This window comes from Globicephala melas, chromosome 4 (assembly GCF_963455315.2).
Source record: "Globicephala melas chromosome 4, mGloMel1.2, whole genome shotgun sequence".
Taxonomy (NCBI): domain Eukaryota; kingdom Metazoa; phylum Chordata; class Mammalia; order Artiodactyla; family Delphinidae; genus Globicephala; species Globicephala melas.
The window spans coordinates 126,463,693-126,483,968 of NC_083317.1; the positions used below are offsets into that span (position 1 = coordinate 126,463,693).

Genomic DNA, 20,276 nt, shown 5'->3' on the forward strand with positions numbered 1-20,276 from the left:
GAACTATAACCAGCATTTTTTGTTTTGGTTTTTAAGTATAAACATTTATTGAGTACTTATAATGTAGTGGGCTCATTTGTTTCTATTTCTCAAAAACTGTCAAAAACCAAGAGACGCAAATGTTTTTAAGCTCAGCAATTTAAGTAGCTTGTTTTTATCACAAAAACATGGAAAAATATTTATTTTTAAACTTGTGATTTTTCTGAATAAACTATATATTCTGTATCCAAAAGGTGATAAATTCATAAGTCTTTAATGTCACTGAGAGTAAGAATTGAATATCATTTTTATTCTGAAATGCCTATCTTCCATCCTATCATATGAAAGTTTTATGTATGTTTTGTTTTATTTATGATTTATCCAATCTCATTTCACAAATGGTTTGAGGTAAACTCGCTTGCGTGTCCCCCCACCCCCCCACGCACACCCAGTCTCTCATATATACACAAAAAAATATACAAAGTGTGACTTTTTAAAAAATAATCGAGGATATTTATTAGTTGAAAAAGCCAAGAGCAAGATTTGCAGCAGGTAGTTATATAATAGGATCCTGTATAACTGCTTGATGTGGACTACCGATTTCACTCCCTGCTGGCAATATAGATAGTAGCCAAAGCAAAGGAAACATGATCAGTTATAATATTTAGAATCTCTTGAGATAAAAATAATCTAGTTATTCATATGGTTGTAGTTCATCCTTACGTTGGAAATGGAGAGATGTTTAGCAGTTCCTTATGAAGGAGACACAGTGGGTGATAAAGTGCGCACCAGAATCCCTGCCAACATCATTATAGTAGGTAAAATAATGTTTCACATATCCGTCTCTTACCCAGTCTTTCACTGGGTAGACTTAAAATATAATATTGACAGTGCAATTCAGAAAAAATCATTCTGTGTGATACCAAAGTCATTCTGTGTAATTCAGTCTAAGTGCTATACTCAACCATGTGAGTATTTAGTTGAATGGTAATATTTGGACTTTCCAAAGAAATAAATATATTGCATGACTTTCTGGAAGTTCCATATATGTATTTTTACTCAAAAATGGGTTTGGATAAAGATTGGGCAGCAGAGACTTTGTTGTGGCCATTTAAGCTCAGATATATATATATATATATATATATATATATATATATATATATATACATACACGATCAAAGCCTAGAGTGGAATTAAAGTAGTCTTATAGACATGAATTTCCCACGTGGGTTTTACATACGAATAGATGACAACCCCATCCCATCAGCCATACACCTTTACATGGAGATCTGTGGAGTGTCAGGTGTCTATGAATTAACCTGCATTTTTCAGGAAGAAAATACACTTTAAGCCTTCTACTTCATGTAACATACACCCTATCCTCAATCTGCCCCACCCACATGACTTCAGAATTTAGTCTGTAGTTGGTAAGTATAGGATTCTGATTTTTATAGTCAGTACATAATTTGGTGTTCCTCATTACTTGTTTTCCTTATAAATAATAGTTGTTTAGTATTTTATTGCCCTAATGTTTCATAACTTCTGAATAGAGTAGATTGACAGATAGGACATATCCTTCAGAACATGTCATCTTCAAGTAATAGACAACCAGACAAAACAAGTAGCTTAAATAGGGCTTTCAGAGGAGAGTAACTCTGTGGAAGTTCTCAGCAGTGAAGGAAAGGTAAGAAATAGTTCTTGTAGTGATGAAAGAATAATTTTACATTTGGCTTTGGTCGGTCATAGTGCTGGTCTGCCCAGTAATATTTGGCATGGAGGAGAGGCAGATAATCAGGTTTATCCAGGACATGAGCCTCAGATGAGTATGGCAAAGGAGAGACAGGCACTGGCAGAGGGTTTCGGTGAGGGTGAAGGCAAACAAAGCTAATGGAGAAATGGGGAGGTGTTGATTATTGAAATGGAGGCCTTAGTGAGGGCAGGGAAGTGTTCCTTTGGGAGTGTTGGAGTGAGTTGGAAGGTGAGATAGTTAGAGAGTAAGATGTAGGAATTGTTGATTTGGAGGTGCTAGGGTGTGGTAAAGTCAAATTCAGGGTGAGATCGTGGATTGTGTGGCTTCAGGGAGTGAGAGAAAGTACTGTGGAGATCTTGATGGCAAGGTCCTCAGAGGTCAGATGGATTGTTTGCTTCAGGCATGTGGACCCTACCTCAATACCTCTTAGTGGTTTACCTCCTGCTCATATTCTTCAGATCTTGGAAAACAATAACTAATACCTTCTTTGTAAGAAAATTGAAAAAACTGTCCTACCTTTGCTTATGGTTCTCAAGCCTTTGCTTCCAGCCCAGATATCTATTCAGTTCCATTCTCTATTTTCACATGGTACATACACTTTTTTTTTTTTTTTTTTTTGCGGTACGCGGACCTCTCACAGTTGTGGCCTCTCCCATTGCGGAGCGCAGGCTCCGGATGCGCAGGCTCAGCGGCCATGGCTCACGGGCCCAGCCGCTCCGCGGCATGTGGGATCTTCCCGGACCGGGGCACGAACCCGTGTCCCCTGCATCGGCAGGCGGACTCTCAACCACTGTGCCACCAGGGAAGCCCGATAGTAGTTTTTATATTTATGGTCTTGGTTTCTTTAGACCCATTTATACCATTGAGACCTTTTGCATTTTTTAGCTGGTCTGCTTAGTAAGTGAAAAATAGGTTATACTAACAGTGTGGTGAATTATATGCTGATGAATTATAGTCTAATGGTTCTGTGGACGAATATGCTTTCCTAGAGTTTGTCTGCTTCTGCCAGTATGCATTTCTTCATTCTCCCAAATAAAGGTGTTTTAGTGGTGCAGTATTCATGATTCTGTATTTGTCTCCATCATTACAGGTTCATGTCAGGGCTGGCCTTTTTCATGGTACCGAACTCCTGTGTAAAACCATCGTAAGCTCAGAGATATCAGGGAAAAACGATCATATTTGGAATGAACCACTGGAATTTGATATCAATACTTGTGATCTGCCACGAATGGCTCGATTATGTTTCGCTGTTTATGCAGTTTTGGATAAAGTGAAAACGAAGAAATCAACTAAAGCTATTAATCCCTCTAAATATCAGACCATCAGGAAATCTGGAAAAGTGGTAATTATATACTAACTTCTGAAAACTTTTTATAATGGACTAATAATAACATAATGGAATAATTTTAAAACTTTGAAATAATAGAGTAATATAAATGAAATTATGTCATATAACTTTTGTCCCTAAGAACTGATTTCTAAAAAAGACAGTAAGTCTCCATTTTATGTCCTTGTCATTTTTCTTTTGGCAACTTTATTTTAGTATATGTCATACTGTAAGTGTTCTATTATAAATGTAATCCTTTTTAGAAAATAGTTTAAAAAGAATGAAGAGATTTAAAATATTACAGGTCCACAGTCCTTTAACTGAAGTTTCAGGTGCCAGATATGTTTGAGAATTCAAAATTTTATGCATTTTAGAAAGATCATAGATCACTCAACACACCTTGTAGGGTCTGGGACACAACTCTGTAATCAAACACATCAGTTTCTAGCAGTGAAATATATGAATATTCACACTAAATGAGACAAATGAAGGCTGTCGTTTAGCTTCATGTTATTTCTGGTCATGTTTTACTGTTAAATGAGTTATGAACAAACCTTTAGTTGTCAGAGTTTCTTGGACTTTGAAATTGTGGATAAAGGATGGTGAACGTGTTCTTATGTTCTCATCTTCCATTTCATATTTTTATTCAAGTCTTTTTAATTTTCTTCTTTATGGAACGTTTCTTTTTGGAGGATGGAGACATGAATTTTATGCATTTTAAAAAGTCTGGTGACTATATTTATCTACATGAATTTGTATCCTTTTATTCTTAACATGAGAATATAAACCTTTCCTCTGGTTATTATCATATAGTTTTTTAAAAAATGAATTTTATTGTCTAAAAAGTCACATAAGAGTTATTTCCTTAGTTTTTTTCCTCCACTGATAGAGAATTTTACTCAGAGTGTTCAAGTATTTATAGTTTTTTCATAGACTGTGACCAGATTAATTAGTCTGAGTGTCTACATAAAAGTCCTATTAGCTTGGTGCCTCCTTTTTAGAAATATAAATAAATTCTACAATACCTAGAGACATTGCCTTCTGCTAAATTAAGATTTATATAGACTGAAAGATCTTAAAACATATAATCTAACATCGGACATATTTTCTTGAATCATTAAAAATTCCTCACCATTTGCAATGGCTGCACAATAAATATTCTACTTTTTGGATACTGTATTTTATTCTGGGACATTAATTGGCTTTTAGGATTTTTTTTAACCATTATAAAGATGTTGAACATCTTTCCATGTACATCTTGTTTTTATATTGGATGGTTTTGGAGGAAATCATCTAGAAAGCTAGAAACTTCTAGAACTAACATTATTGAAGCAAAGGGTATGTGCGTGTTCACACCTTAAAGTTTATTCTTAGTATATTTATCCAATGGTATCTTTTCAACAGGATTATCCTGTAGCCTGGGTAAATACGATGGTTTTTGACTTTAAAGGACAGTTGAGATCTGGAGATATAATATTGCACAGCTGGTCTTCATTTCCTGGTAAGATTTACATCCTAATCCTTAGTGTTAAAGAATAATTTTTGGCATGTGGACTAGTTAACATTTTTTTATGACTCACTCTTTTTTCAGTCCAGTTAAGAAACCATATTTTTATTGTTTATTCTAAAACAGATTTCCCAAGATTATTTTAATATACTTAAAAGTGATTTGTATCTGAATATATTTCTTTTGATAACTGTTTTCTCACTTCAAATGTTTTATTGTTACAGGTTTTTGAGACATTCTTCTAAGGAACAATGTCTTCTTTATAACAATCTCTGTGGTTCCTAGTTGTACTGAATTTCTGCTTCTGCACTAGAAGGAACATTAACTAACATGGGAAGGATAGTAAAGACACTTCCTCTTTAGTTGGCGTTATCTTGAAATTTGAGCTAAGAGGAACACCTTTCATAAGCCTATATTTCTCAAATACTACTCAGAGTATCCCTGTGAGGTAGATGGCTTTGTCCCATTTTATAGATGAGAAAAGTGAAGTTCAGCCATAAGTCAGTCTTACATAATTGGTTCTTCAAACCTAGGATTTGTGCAAAAGATTGCCTGACTCCTTCCATTGTTCTACTGCTTTCCCAAATGTGGGAAATTTTCAGTGTTATCTTTGCATTATAATAGTGAGGGTTTTTTTTTTGGTCTTCATAGTTGGTTAATATATATAGTAAAATTGTGCCCTTACTTGCATTTAAAAATTATTTTGTGGGTGACAGACATTTAAAAATGTTCTATTTTAGTAGCTGCTACCTGAGAAATTGCTTTTGGATAATCAGTTATCCATGAACATATTTATAAACTGCTCATATCCTAGCATTTTATTTGTGTATATTCTTTTATTCCTACCCTTTCCTGCATATACCTCCAGTAATTTTCACTAATCACATTATTCCCCAAATATAGGAGAGCAGTGTGCTCTTCTTAAGAGGAACTGTAGTTTCACAGTTAGAGTAAAAATTATTCATTTCAGCAGTAAACTTTTTTGAAAATCTTAATTTAGACTCACACATGTTCTCCAAAATCAGTAAGCAACTTAACTGATATTTTTAGAAAAATTGACAATTTTTTGCAATTAACTTGGCATATCATGGACCTGAATTTATCTCTAACAAAATGTTAGAGATGTTTGTTCTGCATGTTTGGTTCTAGAATTCACATTTATCCTAGTACGAGCAAGCCAGAAACACAGGAACTACAAATACTCTAATTTCTAGAGTACCTAGGTCATCATTAGAAGGTTTATAATCACATTTATTGGTTGCTTTTGTATTTCCAGAATTCTTCATGTATATAGAAGAAAATACAAATAGAAATTTCTACTTTTCTCCCTATTCTTAAATAAAATAGCATATTCTGTGCAGTGTTCTGTTCTCCATATGTTTGGGGCAGATAATACTAAATTGGTACACTTGACTTTAGATAGGTTGCATTTAATAGGACTAATAAATATAATGCTACTAGATAGCACAAATATAGGATATTAATTTGCTGAGAAATCAGCTTCAGAAGTGTATAAATTATGAGAATTCCTTCAGTCCAGGTCAAAATGGAATCCGTGAGTTGTGAGAGTATTAAACAAGATAAGCAAAGGGTTGATTAAGGAGCTGAAACTTGTAAATATTGGATGGGTCAAAAAAGTGCCTTCGGTTTTTTAAGTAAAAATAAAAGATACATTTTTCATTTTCACCAAGAACTTTATTGAACAACATATTCACCTTTTTGTTCCACCACCGTCTGCCATTTTCCAGGCAACTTCATAATTCCATCTTCCCCAAACTTTTTATCTTTTTGAGAAAAGAACTGTTCCAGGTGCCTTTTACAGTCTTCCGGGGAATTGAAATTTTTTCCATTAAGAGAATTTTGTAAAGACCAAAATCAATGGAAATCCAAAAGTGCAATATTTGGCGAATACAGCTGGATGAATCAGAACTTTCCAGCCAAGCTATAACAGTTTTTGCCTGGTCATCAAAGAAACAGGCAGTCTTGTATTATCCTAATGGAAGATTATGCGTTTTAGATCAGTCTGTTGACTAATTCCAGACGCTTTTTGTCGAGTGCCGCTTTCACTTGGTCTAATTGAGAGCAGTACTTGTTGGAAATAATTGTTTTGTTTTCCGGAAGGAGCTCATAATGGATGACTCCCTTCCAGTCCCACCATATGCACAACATCACCTTCTTTGGATGAAGACTGGCCTTTGGTGTGGTTGGTGGTGGTTCATTTCGCTTGCCCCACGATTTCTCCCATTCCACATTGTTGTACAGCATCCACTTTTCATTTCCCGTCACAATTTGTTTTAAAAACGGAATGCTTTCATTACGTTTCAGTAGAGAATTGCATGCGGAAATATGGTTAAGAAGGTTTTTTTTGCTTAACTTACGTGCAACCCAAACATCAGAGCAATGCACATAACCAAGCTGGTGCAAATGATTTTCAGCACTTGATTTGGATATTTTGAGTATGTCGTCTCTCTCTCGTGTGGTATAACGCTGATTGTTCTCAATTGATGTCTCAATATGATAGCTATCAACTTCAACTGTTCCACCCGACCGCAGAGCATTGTCCAGCGAGAAATCTCCGACACGAAAGTTCGCAAACCCCTTTTGACACATTCGAACAGTCAATAGCACCTTCTCCATACACTGCACAAATCTTTTTGTATTTCAGTTGCGTTTTTACCTTTCTTGAAATAATAAAGCATAATATGCTGAAAATGTTGCTTTTTTTCTTCCATCTTCAGTATTAAAATGTCTACACAAAAATTCACCAATTTTGATGTCTTTTTTTACATACACGCTGATATGACAGCTGTCACATACAGTCTAACAAAATTGTTTCGAATGAAGTTAAAGACAACTAAGTGCTATTAGAGCCATCTTACGGAAAAAACTGAACAAACCTTTTGGACCACCCAGAACTTTGTAAAGATTTTCTAGCTTTGGGAGATAATTCTCAGTGTGCATACTACCTGGACATTAGGCCTGGACAGAATGTACTTTTATCTTTTATTTCCTTAGGAAGTACAAAAGGACAACTGTGCAAAAAATCAGTTATAAGAAAAGAGAAATTAGTTTGCAGAGGGGAGACTTTAGTTGTACTGCTAACTCTTGTTTTCTCAGAGTTTAATGTCTCTTCAACAGTTTACTTCTCTGTGAAATGAGAAAGTTATATGAGCTCTAGGGTTTAAGATAACATTGAAATTCTGATTCACATGCCCAGTCTGTGAATGGAACATATTTAGGGTGGTAGAGAAGAGGAAGGAGTGCCTTGAAGAATGTCACAGTTGGTGAGGTTAAAGAAGTACCACTTGGATGGAATGTTTGAGAAACTACCAGAGAAGGTGTTTAACTACATCAGCAGTTATGAGATCATAGAGGAACATTACCAACATTAGGTTTGTCAAAAGGAATGTTATTAATGACTCTCAAAATATCAGTTTGGGTACTGTGATGACCATGGAAATCAGAACATATATGATTAAGAAATTGATATATAGTGATGAAATAATAAAAATTCCTATGGACCACCTAATTTTGAGGGGACGAGAGCAGTTCCAATTTTTTTTTTTTGTAGATTGAGAATACTTGAACACATTTGAAGAAAGAGGTGAGATAGCTATTAATTTCTGTTAACTTTTTCATTTTAAAGATGTATATAAACTCATATTCAAATTTTGTGCCAAGCATTAAGAAAATTAGAGGCTTACTGATACTGTCTGCCAAACTTCCTTAGGTGACACACTTTTAAGTAATGGATTGAAATCCATTAAACTTTTGTTTTAGTTTCAAAAACATTTCCTAAGAATCAAAATTATTTGCATGTTTTAGATGAACTTGAAGAAATGTTGAATCCAATGGGAACTGTTCAAACAAATCCATATACTGAAAATGCAACAGCTTTGCACATCAGATTCCCAGAGAATAAAAAACAACCTTATTACTATCCTCCCTTTGATAAGGTAAGCTAATTATTTAAAGGTCCACTGTGTATGAAATAATTGGATTATTAGTTCTCGGCTCTATATGTTTATCATTTAAGCGATATATGTCTTTCTCTTTCAAGACATCAAATACATTTACATCTTGGTTCAGTGGAAAGACCACTGAGCAGGAAGCCAACTGTATTTAGTACTGGCTTTATCACTGACCAAGTGAGACATGGCCCCTCTGGAGTTCAGATTCCTCATTTATAAAATGAGGAAATCATAATTGTTCTCTGAGGTCCTTTTCAATTACAGGGGCTATAAATGCATTCATATGTAACTCTAATAAACATGTGAAACGTGCCCAGCATGTTGGTTCAGATTAAAGACAATCACTACTGTGTTAGAGTTGGTATTCAAAGAACAGATTATTTATGTTGAAAATATAGTAAGACTTCCTAAGGTGCTGTTATTTTTGTAGAATCTATAGCAAGGGCTTCTATTTCTCAACACATTTCCTTAGTCTACAAGCTGCATGTTTTGGGGATATGGAGAGTGTCTGGTGGGGTTGAAAACTGGGCTGTGATCATTTATATGTTAAGAGAGCTGAGCTGTCATATGTTGTACCTTCAGGTTTGGCCTCTTTGATTCAGGTATGATTGATGCTGATTTTCGTGAGGAAATCTTTGAGCAAATTCTCACATAATAAACAGGAATTTTATTTGATTTACTTAATTCATGTGAGACCAAGCTGCCTTTAAAAATTGGTATTATACTAAAATTTCAACTAATCTACCTATACACTTAATTGTATTTAACATTCAGCACTATCAGACCTATACAGAGTAGATTTTAAATATAGTATGTAAATTAAATTAATGTAACTCAAATGTTTCTTTACTTTCAATTTAGTTGAATTTTATCCACGTTAGAAGTAATTTTTCATTTCATTTTTTAAAAAATGTTCTTCCGATCAGTAATATACAACAAAATTAAAATTTGTGATTATTACAATAGTAAAAATCTCACATGTCAAGAGCCATATACGTTAGTGTTACACAGAGTAGAATAAGGTACATTTTGATGCATCCATTACATTTCTGCTATGGCTTTATTCCTTAGAATAGGAATTTATCCATAAACTGTAGCTACTTGTGATACAGTTAAAAGTCCAAGCTCTGACTTTTTTTGTGTTCAATTATGGCATGTGTTTAGCAGTCATTTATAGTTTCTTTTGGATCAAATGAGGTGCTTTTTGAAGTGTTTTTACAAATATAACATCTTGGGCAAATTTAAGTATTTTTAATTTAATATTTCAAGATAAGTCCAGTTTCTTTAAAATGTTCTGTTTCAGCATTGTTGTCAACAGAGTCGTCTACAACTGGCCACTAAACTTTCCTTTTGCCTTTCTGATCCCTTGGAGAGTCTGTCTTTGAAGATCTACTTGGGATGGAGATTTTAGTCTTTAAATATGTATAATATATTTATATTTATTGGTTTTCTTTTAGTTGTACAATTTTATATATGATCATTAAAAATATAATGCAGATATAAAAAGTGAAAGTTCCTTGTATTTTTGTTTAACGTTTTTTGCTGTACTTGTATACATTTTGCTTTTCAAATCAACTTTTATGGTTATTGCTTAATTTTATTAAATATAATCTCATTTTATCACATAACAACCTTATGAAATAGGATGGAAATTACCAGTACATTTTACACATAAGGATTCAATTAAATTATTTGTGGAGAATTAGTCAACTCAGTAACTGGACATGGATCTTCAGATTTTTTTACCTGCTGAGTCTTCCCAATAGACTAGTGGGTTCCCCATCTTTTCAAGAATCAGAGCCTCTTTTGAACTTAATGAATTTAAAAAATATTTTTAGGTTCTCCCTTGACATTACTTCTACTTTTGATATGTTAATTCAGAAGAAAACATGACAAATGACAAAAACTTATTCTTTGTTTTGTAACTCTTACATAACTTTGCATTTTCTTAACCAGAAAATATTTACCTATATTAAAATTTTGTTCACATATACAAGCCACTGCTTATTTTATCTATAGACAATCCTAGTGTACCCTGGGAGTTAACAGTCCTTTATAGTAATACCATTGCTTCCTGGTTGTCAAGAGTTTGAAGACTGGGAATCACTGCGTAATACCATTTTGCATTTAAAATTCATGCTTACGTTATAAACCATAGAAATGCCAGATCATATGTAGCTCCTTATAGTGTATGTATAAGTGTAGTAATTTACACTTAAAATTTTATGAATACAAGAGCCAAATTTTAATTTTCTTAATTTTTTTAAACAGATTATTGAAAAGGCAGCTGAGATTGCAAGCAGTGATAGTGCTAATGTATCAGTAAGTATCAAGGTTTTAAAATAGCCCTTATTACAAAGTTGTGTTCATTATTAGTTACCTTCATGTCATACAGGAGACCATACTCATATGCAAGAACAGTCTGAGTGTGCGTGAGTATGAACATGCTAATATTTTGTTAAATGGCAGCTGTTTGTGGTTGGTCTGTGTTCAGGTGGTAAGCCCTTTTCTGATACAAGCACAGGTTCAGCAGGTAGTCTGTAAGGGATGCTATGACACTTCATAGATTAACAATACCATCTTTTTAAATATTATTCAGTTGAATGAGGAGGCTGTAATTTTCTTTATTTCCCTGATATAACAGAGCAGGTATATTCAAGGCAGGTTTCACAATGCTGGGGACCCAGGTTTCTTGCATCTTGGCGCTCTTTCATGTTAATATGTAGTTTTTGTCTCATGTAATATTGGTGCTTCAGCTTCCTACATTACTACTTTCCAGCCCACAGGAACAGGAAAAGCAAGACTAGAGGCTGTACCCATTCTTTTTGAGGATATCATTAATATGCTTCCTTTCTGCTCACGTCTCATTAGCCATAACTTAGTCATATGGCCATACCTGACTATAAGTGAGGCTTGTAAATGTAGTCGTTAGCTGGGCAGTCCTGGGCTTGGCTAAGAGTGAGAGATTGTAGTTAGTAAAGTAAGAAGGGGAGAATGCATATTGAGAGACAAATAGCAGTCTCTGCTGCATACACCATTCCCATAGTTTCTGCCGAAAGACTACAAAATAGATTACTTTGTTTATTTAGTTTACAATATATATAATATTTCTACCATCTATATTTTTTAATTTAATTTTTTGACGTTCACTTTAAGACTTGGCTGAGTTTTCATCTGTTTTTTTCTTTTCATGTCACCAGTTTATAACTTTCGAGTGACTTTAGTAATGCCATTCTATATAGAATGGTAATTAGATAGAAGCCAGGAGGCAAATGGAGATAATGTATATCCTTTTGTTATTTGCACAGAATGAAAGCACTATTTAATGTTGGTTAGTTGGAGAAACATCTGGCCCAGGCTGTCTTCTTTTTTTGTTTGCTTCCCTTTTATTCTTTTTTTTTTTTGCGGTACGCGGGCCTCTCACTGTCGTGGCCTCTCCCGTTAAGCAGCGCAGGCTCAGCAGCCATGGCTCACGGGCCAAGCCGCTCCGCGGCATGTGGGATCCTCCCGGACCGGGGCACGAACCCGTGTCCCCTGCTTTGGCAGGCAGACTCTCAACCACTGCGCCACCAGGGAAGCCCTTGTTTTCTTTTTTAATTGAAGTATAGTTGATTTACAGTGTTTCAGGTGTACAGCAAACTGATTCGGTTTCATATATATTTATATATTTTTTTCACATTCTATTCCATTATAGATTATTACAAGATATTGAATATAGTTTCCTGTGCTATACACAGGAAACTATAGTCAATAGCTTGAATATAGTTGATTATCTATTTTATATATAGTAGTGTGTATCTATAATCCCAAACTCCTAGTTTATCCCCTCCACCTTACCCCTTTGGTAACTGTATGTTTGTTTCGTATGTCTCTTTCTATTTCTATTTTGTAGATAAGTTCATTTGTATGTTCACTTAGTATGATAATCTCTAAGTTCATCCATGTTGCTGCAAATGGCATTATTTCATTTTTTAAAAAATCTATTGAAGTATAGTTGATTTACAGTGTTGGGTTAATATCTACTGTACAGCAAACTGATTCAGTTATACATATATATACACATATTCTTTTCCATTATGGTTTATCACAGGATATTGAATGTAGTTCCCTGTGTTATACAATAGGAATTATTTCATTCTTTTATGACTAATGTTCCATTGGAGTGTGTGTGTGTGTGTGTGTGTGTGTGTGTGTGTGTGTACATGTGTACATGCAAATACCACATCTTTATCCGTTCGTCTATCATTGGACATTTAGTTTGCTTCCATGTTTTGGCTGTTGTAAATAGTGCTGCTATGAACATCGGTGTGCATGGATATTTTCAAATTAGAGTTTTCATCTTTTCTGGATATATGCTCAGGAGTGGAATGGTTGGATCATATGGCCACTCTATTTTTAGTTTTTTAAGGAAACTCCATACTGCTTTCCATTGTGGCTGCACCAGTTTAGATTCCCACCAATAGTGTAGTAAGGTTCCCTTTTCTCTACACCCTTTCCAGCATTTATTAATTGTAGACTTTTTGTTGATGACCATTCTGACTGGTGTGAGGTAGTACCTCATTGTTGTTTTGATTTGCATTTCTCTAATAATTAGAGATGTCGATCATCTTTTCTTGTGCCTGTTTCCATCTGTACGTTTTCTTTGGAGAAATGTCTGTTTAGGTGTTCTGCCCATCTTTCTATTGGGTTGGTTGTTTGTTTTTGATATTGAGCTGTATAAGCTGTTTGTATATTTTGGAAATTAATCCGTTGTTGCTTGCATCGTTTGAAAATGTTTTCTCCCATTCTGTAGGTTGTCTTTTCATTTTGTTTATGATTTCCTTTGTGGAAAAGCTTTTAAGTTTAACTGTGTCCCATTTGTTTATTTTTGCTTTTGTTTCAGTTACTCTAGGAGACAGATCCAAAAAAATATTGCTCAGATTCATGTCAGAGTGTTTTGCCTATGTTTTCCACTAGGATTTTTATAGTACCATTTTGAGTTTATTTTTGTATGTGGTGTTAGAGAATGTTCTGATTTAATTCTTTTACATGTAGCTGTCCAGTTTTCCCAGGGCAACTTATTGAAGAGACTGTCATCTCGATTGTGTACTCTTGCCTTCTTTGTTGTAGATTAATTGACCATAAGTGTGCAGATTTATTCCTGAGCTTTCTGTTCGGTTCCATTGATCTATGTGTCTGTTTTTGTGCCAGTACCCTGCTGTTTTGATTACTGTAGCTTTATAGCATAGTCTGAAGTCAGGGAGAGTGATTGCTCCAGTTCCATTCTTCTTTCTCAAGAATTGTTTTGGCTTTTCCACGGGCTGTCTTCTGCTTTACCATTAGAGTTCTCAAAAATTTCAGTAGCCTTTCATTGCAAGTTATCTGCTACTACAAATACTTTAAGAGTACAGTTGACCCTTGAACAACACAGGTTTGAACTGTGTGGGTCCTCTTAAACACAGATTTTTTTTCATTAAATAGGTACTACAGTACCACATGATCTGCAGTTTGATTGAATTCATGGATGCAGAACCTTGGGTACAGAGTATCAACTGTAAAGTTATACATAGGTTTTCGACTGTGCAGGTGGTCTGCATCCCTAATCCCCATGTTCAAGGGTCAAGCGTAGCTCTCTTTAATCAAATAAGTTTATTATAAGTATACACTTACCAGCTTGTCTGGCAATTACTGAAACATATAATTACAGTTTAAGAAATAACACTTATATAGGCCTGTCTTCATTCTCATGCCTATTTTTAGTTTTTAGTTACCTTTTATTAGTCTTAATATTGCTCCTTGAACATCAGAAGTGTAAATTAATTTTTATTATTTCTGCTGTGCTACTGCTACCTTACCTAAATCAGAGAGTTCCCTCCTTACTGACAATGCAATATTCTTGCCCGGATTTTTTTTTTTTTTTTTTAAATAATCCCATGTTCAAGACCTTCTTTGTGGTATGTGGGATCTTTTTTAGCTGCGGCATGCGGGATCTTCAGTTGTGACATGTGGGATCTTGTAGTTGCTGCATGTGGGATCTTTAGTTGTGGCACGCAAACTCTTAGTTGCGGCATGTGGGATCTAGTTCTCTGAGCAGGGATCAAACCCAGTCCCCCTGCATTGGGAGTGTGGAGTCTTAGCCACTGGACCACCAGGGAAGTCCCTCTTGCCCAGGTTTGATGTACTTTTTTTTTTTGGTGGGTACATTAATAAATTGTGTGAAACCAAAAATGAAAGTTTTTAAAATAACTGCCACTTACCTTTCTCGCCCAGAGATAACTATATAAACAGTTTAGCTTTGTGTGTAAACACCTATATATTTTAAAAATATATGAGATCTTTATATATGTAGTTTCGTCCTTTTTCATGTAACGAATTTTATGGATCTTGTCATGTCTGTATGAAGAGCTCCACTGCTCTCTTTATAAAGCCTTGTTTATATTTCATGGCATTAATTATTGGTAGCCATTAGTTATTAAATATTCATACCTCTACTGATGGATGTTTTGCTTATTTCTAATTATTTTCCACTGAAGCTGTGTTGCAATGAATACCTTGTACATCTTTATATACATGTCTGTATTTTGTACGATGGATTCCTAGAAATGAAATTATAGATTGAAAGGTATGTCCCTTTTTAATAAGAATTCTGCCAAATTGCATACCCTAAAAGAGTTAAAATTTACAACACATCCACACTGTGAACATAAAAATGGTGGCACATTATTTTAACTTGCATTCTTTTCTTATTAGTCAGGTTGGAGTTTGTTTCTTTTTTCTTTCTAAAATTTTATTTATCTTTTAAAAGATTTCTGTTAATTCCTTTTTCATGGCTATAATGTCACCTTAGTTCTCTCTGAGGAATTAAATAATCTTGTTTTTGAAGTGGTCTTGCTTCTGCTTTTGACATCTATCTATCTTCATATGGGTTTTTCTCAATATTTGGTGATTCTTAGTTTAGCTCTTTTGTACTTGTGACTCCCTGGTTGTTTGCTTATTCGCTGTAATCTGTGTTCAATATCTGTAAGACTTAGGGTAGACTGTGCTGAAAATGGGTCTCCTGTATGAAGATTTCCATACCTTCTGAGATCAGGTGGCTCCTTATGACTCAGTACCCATGCGCCTCACCTCAGTCTAGGGCTGATCCCATTGCTGTTTCAGCTCAGCATAAACAGAGCAAGGGGCATGCCTGACCAAAGCAGCTGCTCCATATGCAGATCCTGTGATAACTCCCCTGACGATTCCCCCTGGCCTCCTCTCATCCCTTGTATCCTCTGATTCTGAGCCGGAATGCCTCCTGGAACTGTGTGTTTCACTACCGCTTGAATCTCAGCAGATCTGATCCCTGATGCTATCTACTTTCTCTCATTAAAGGATTCCTATGTTATGCATTTTCCCTTGTATCCTAGAACTGTTACTGATTTATATTTTTATATTTATATTTTTATTTATTTATTTGGCTGCGTTAGGTCTTAGTTGCAGCCCACGGATCTTCGTTGCAACATGCGAGATCTTTTGTTGTGGTGTGCGGGCTCAGTAGTTGCAGCATGCAGGCTTAGTTGCCCTGCGGCATGTGGGATCTTAGTTCCCCAACCAGAGATCGAAACCGCGTCCCCTGCATTGGAAGGTGGATTCTTAACCACTGGACCACCAGGGAAGTCCCACTGATTAGTATTTTTAAATACTTAAGGCACTTCATGGTCTTTTGAATGAAAGGAATGAAGAGAACTAAGTTCTCATTCCACTGTTTAATCCACTTTCATGTATATGCCAAGAGCATGTTACATTCCTTAATAAGATCATGGTAAGTTGACTTGTTGAATTGTGTGTACATTTATAGGTATATAGATATATTAAACATGTATACATACAATATGTACACACATACAATTTATTTTTGAATTTACCAACACCTTACTAAGGAACTTAAACCTGCTCTTGGAATTAAAAAAATTTTTTTTTAATTGTGGTAAAGTACACATAAAATTTACTGTCTTAATCATTTTCAAGTGTACAGTTCACAGGTGTTAAGTATATTCACAATATACTTAAAACATTGTTATGAAATTGATATCCAGAACTTTTTAATCTTGCAAAATTGAAACTCTGTATCCACTAAACAATTCCCCATTTTCCCTTCCCCTCAGACTGTGACATCCACTGTTCTACTTTCTGTCTCTATGAATTTGACCATTCTAGAAACCTCATATAAATGTAATCATACACTATTTTATCTTCCTGTGACTGGCTTATTTCACTTAGTGTAATGTCTTTAAGGTTCATCCATGTTATAGCATGTCAAAATTTCCTTCCTTTTTAAGGCTGAATAATATTCCATTGCGTGTATGTACCAGATTTTGTTTATCCATTCATTCATCAATGGACCCTTGGTTCGCATCCACATTTTAGCTATTGTGAATAACGCTGCTATGAACATGAGTGTACAATATATTTTTGAGATGTTGCTTTCGATTCTTTTGGGTATATACCCAGAAGTAGAATTGCTGGATCATATGGTAATTCTATTTTTCATTTTTTGAGGAACTGCCAGTGTTTTCCACAGTGGCTGTACCATTTTACATTCCCACCAACTGCAAAAGGATTCCAGTTTTTCCATATGCTTCCCACCACTTCTGTTCTTTTGATGGTGTTAAGCCTAATAGATGTTGGCAATTTTTTTTTTTTTTTTTGTCTGCATCAAGTCTTAGTTGCGGCACATGGGATCTTTGTTGCTGTGCACGGGCTTCTCTCTAGTTGTGACATGGAGGCTCCAGGACATGTGGGCTCTGTAGTTGTGGCGTGAGGGTTCCAGAGCCCATGGGCTCTGTAATTTGCGGCACGCAGGCTCTCTAGTTTAGGCTCATGGGCTTAGTTGCCCCCATGGCATGTTGGATCTTAGTTCCCTGACCAGGGATCGAACCTGCATCCCCTGCATTGTAAGGTGGATTCTTTACCACTGGACCAGCAGGGAAGTCCCAGTGTTGGCATTTTTTTAAACAGGTGGTTGCCAAGGATCGTGGGTCTGTAGAATAGAAAAAAATGTGATCTTTGTGAATTATGATTATTGAATTGGCAGCTTTTGATCTTCCTATCCAGTGGTTCTCAACCTGAGGCTGTTTTGCCTTCAGTGGGGCATTTGGCATTGTCTCAAAATTTTCTTAGTTATCTCAAGTCATGGGAGGTTGTTTCTGGCACATAGTGAGTAGAGTTCAGGGGCTGCTAAACTGTCTACCATGTACAGGACCATCCTCCTACAACAAGATAGCATGGGGGCTGAGAAACCAAATCTTAATGGCTGGCTTTTGTTAATGAAGATGATGACTCAGCCTTTAGTTCAGCGGTTCTGGGGATCTACCTAGAATGTTTTCTTAGTAGAATGATTTGGGGTCTTTACAGCCTTCAATTTTAGGGAAGGAAAGAGCAAACATTTTTTTAAAAATTTCAAACTCACTGAAAACTTGGGAGAAGTGTACAAAGAATTCCCATACAACTTTCATCCAGCTTCCGCAACGGTTAACATTTTACCACATTTGTTTTATTGTTTTGAGTGTGTGTATTCAGTTCTTTCTGAATCATTTGAGATGAGGTGGCATACATCATGACATTTTATCCTTTAATTCTTCAGTGTATATTTCCTAAAAACAAGGACATTCTCATAACTAACCAGAATCAATTCATAAAAATCAGGAAAATAATATTGATAGAGTTCTGTTGTCTAATTCACACATTCCATTCATATTTAGCCAGTTGTCTCAATAATGTCCTTTATAGGTCCAGGATCCAACTCAGGATTACTTGTTGCATTTCTTTAACATGTGTCTTTAGTTTTCTTCATTCTAGAATGGTTCCTCAGTCTTTCCTTATCTTTAACGACTCTGATGTTTTTTAAGAATACAAGCTGGTTACTTTGTAGAATGTCACTCAGTTTGGATTTGCCGAATGTTTTGTCATGATCAGATTCCAGCTACGCATTTTTAGCATAAATAGATTGAAGTGGTAGTTTGTTCTTACTGCATTTCACTCAAAGGCAAACAATGTCAACCTGTCCTATTACTATTGACGTTAATTATTATCACTTGGTTAGGATAGTGTCTACTAGGTTTTTCTACTGTAAAGTTAATAAGTAAGTAGTTTGTGGGCATATTTTGAGACTAAGTAAACATACTGTTTCACATCTAACTTTCACCCACTTGTTTTAATATTAATATATCTTGCCTGAACCAGTATTATTACAGTGGTTTGCTGTGCTGATTTTCAAATTTATTTTCCTTTTGGATTTGTTAGTTGACATACCATAGGGTCGAGGTTTTTCTTCTCCCCCATTTATTTACTTACTTAAAAAAAATATTGGATTTGTGATTTCTGTTTTATTTAATGACTTATAATTAGTAACTCATTAATTTTGATGTTCAGATTTTACCTAGATTTGGCCAGTGGCAGCCCATTCATGTTCCGTCTTGAGTCTTTTTGACATGTCTTTATCATTCTTTGAGCGTTTCCTTCTTTCTGGTACAACAAAGTGTTCCAAGGCTCATCTGGTATTTTCTCTACCCCAGCTTTGGATTCAGTCATTTTCCCCAGGAGATCTGATTCCTTTTACTTGTTAAAAGTATTTAGAATCCAAGTTCTGGGCACTGGGTATGCTCATTACCCTTGGCATGCAGTTGCATCTAGGCCTTTTCCTGAAACAGAACTAGGTAGTATGTGTTTGACTGCATACTATTTGAGCATATATAAGCACAGAGATATATTTCTTTGTCTGTTAAAAACTATGAGTTCTTGTCAATGTCTCCAATTTGGATTCACCACCACAGGATTTTTTTCTAGCCTCTGCCTTAACATATTTTAAATTACCTTTTCTGACAGTGAGAAGTCTGGATTCCTATGAACCTTAACATATTTACTTATTTGCTCAATCCTCTGTAATCAATCTCCCAATCATATAAACATCTTCTCAGTCTCTTTCCCACCAGCCCTGACTACATGGGCTGTCTCATCCCCAGTTGTGTGTTGGTCAGTCTGGCCAACACATAGTTAATTCCATCCTTGACAAGCACATGGCTAACACGCTGTTTTGAGTTTCTAGCCCCTCTGAATATGACAGATGAGTTTTCCAGGCCCACCACCCCAGTAAGGAAAGGGAAAGAGCCATAGTCTTTTTTTTCATTTGCTTATGGCAAGATATATATGTTGTGTTTTATTTTGGTTAGTAATCACTATTATATCATAATGTGTATATAATTATGAAAAATCTAAACATAAAAACAAAGCAGAGAATATAGGTGTTAACTTTCATTGCTTTTTACCACTATTTTAATGCAAGCATTTTAACATGTGTGTAAGTTCATCAGTTACACTACAGTGTAATTTTTCATTGCTGATTGTTTTGAGTTTTGTAAAAGGATGTAAGATTCTGTGGGTGTTTTTGGCTTACTGCCACATTTCTGGTAGTTGTTTGTTTTTACCTTGGCTTTATCCAGTGCTGTGCTTTTCATAGCTCAGTAAACAATCACACTACAGTTATACAGCTAACCCCCTGCTCTTCCCTCTTCATTTATTCCTAAGTCTTCAGGATATTTACTTACAGTAGGTCTGTAGCGTCTAATTTTGATCCATGAAATTACAGTAGTCTGCTAGGTTTTGCGCTATTTAACCTAACAGCAGTCTGCCTTTCTCCGGCATGAACAATTTATACTTTTTGTTGTTTGCAGTAACAGGTTTCACTTTTATATGTAAGTGTAGGAGTTACATTTTCAAATTCTGATA

General features: G+C 35.3%; 1 protein-coding gene across 4 annotated transcripts in view; it reads left to right on the forward strand.

The window, feature by feature from the left end:
- Positions 1-20,276, forward strand: part of PIK3CB (phosphatidylinositol-4,5-bisphosphate 3-kinase catalytic subunit beta) — a 192,377-nt gene that overhangs the window by 121,475 nt on the left and 50,626 nt on the right. For all 4 annotated transcript variants that reach the window (XM_030873374.3, XM_060298554.2, XM_060298553.2 and 1 more), the window contains 4 exons: positions 2,820-3,071; positions 4,461-4,557; positions 8,389-8,519; positions 10,806-10,856. In XM_030873374.3, the coding sequence (XP_030729234.1) occupies positions 2,820-3,071; positions 4,461-4,557; positions 8,389-8,519; positions 10,806-10,856 (531 nt within the window). The remainder of the gene's footprint in view (positions 1-2,819; positions 3,072-4,460; positions 4,558-8,388; positions 8,520-10,805; positions 10,857-20,276) is intronic.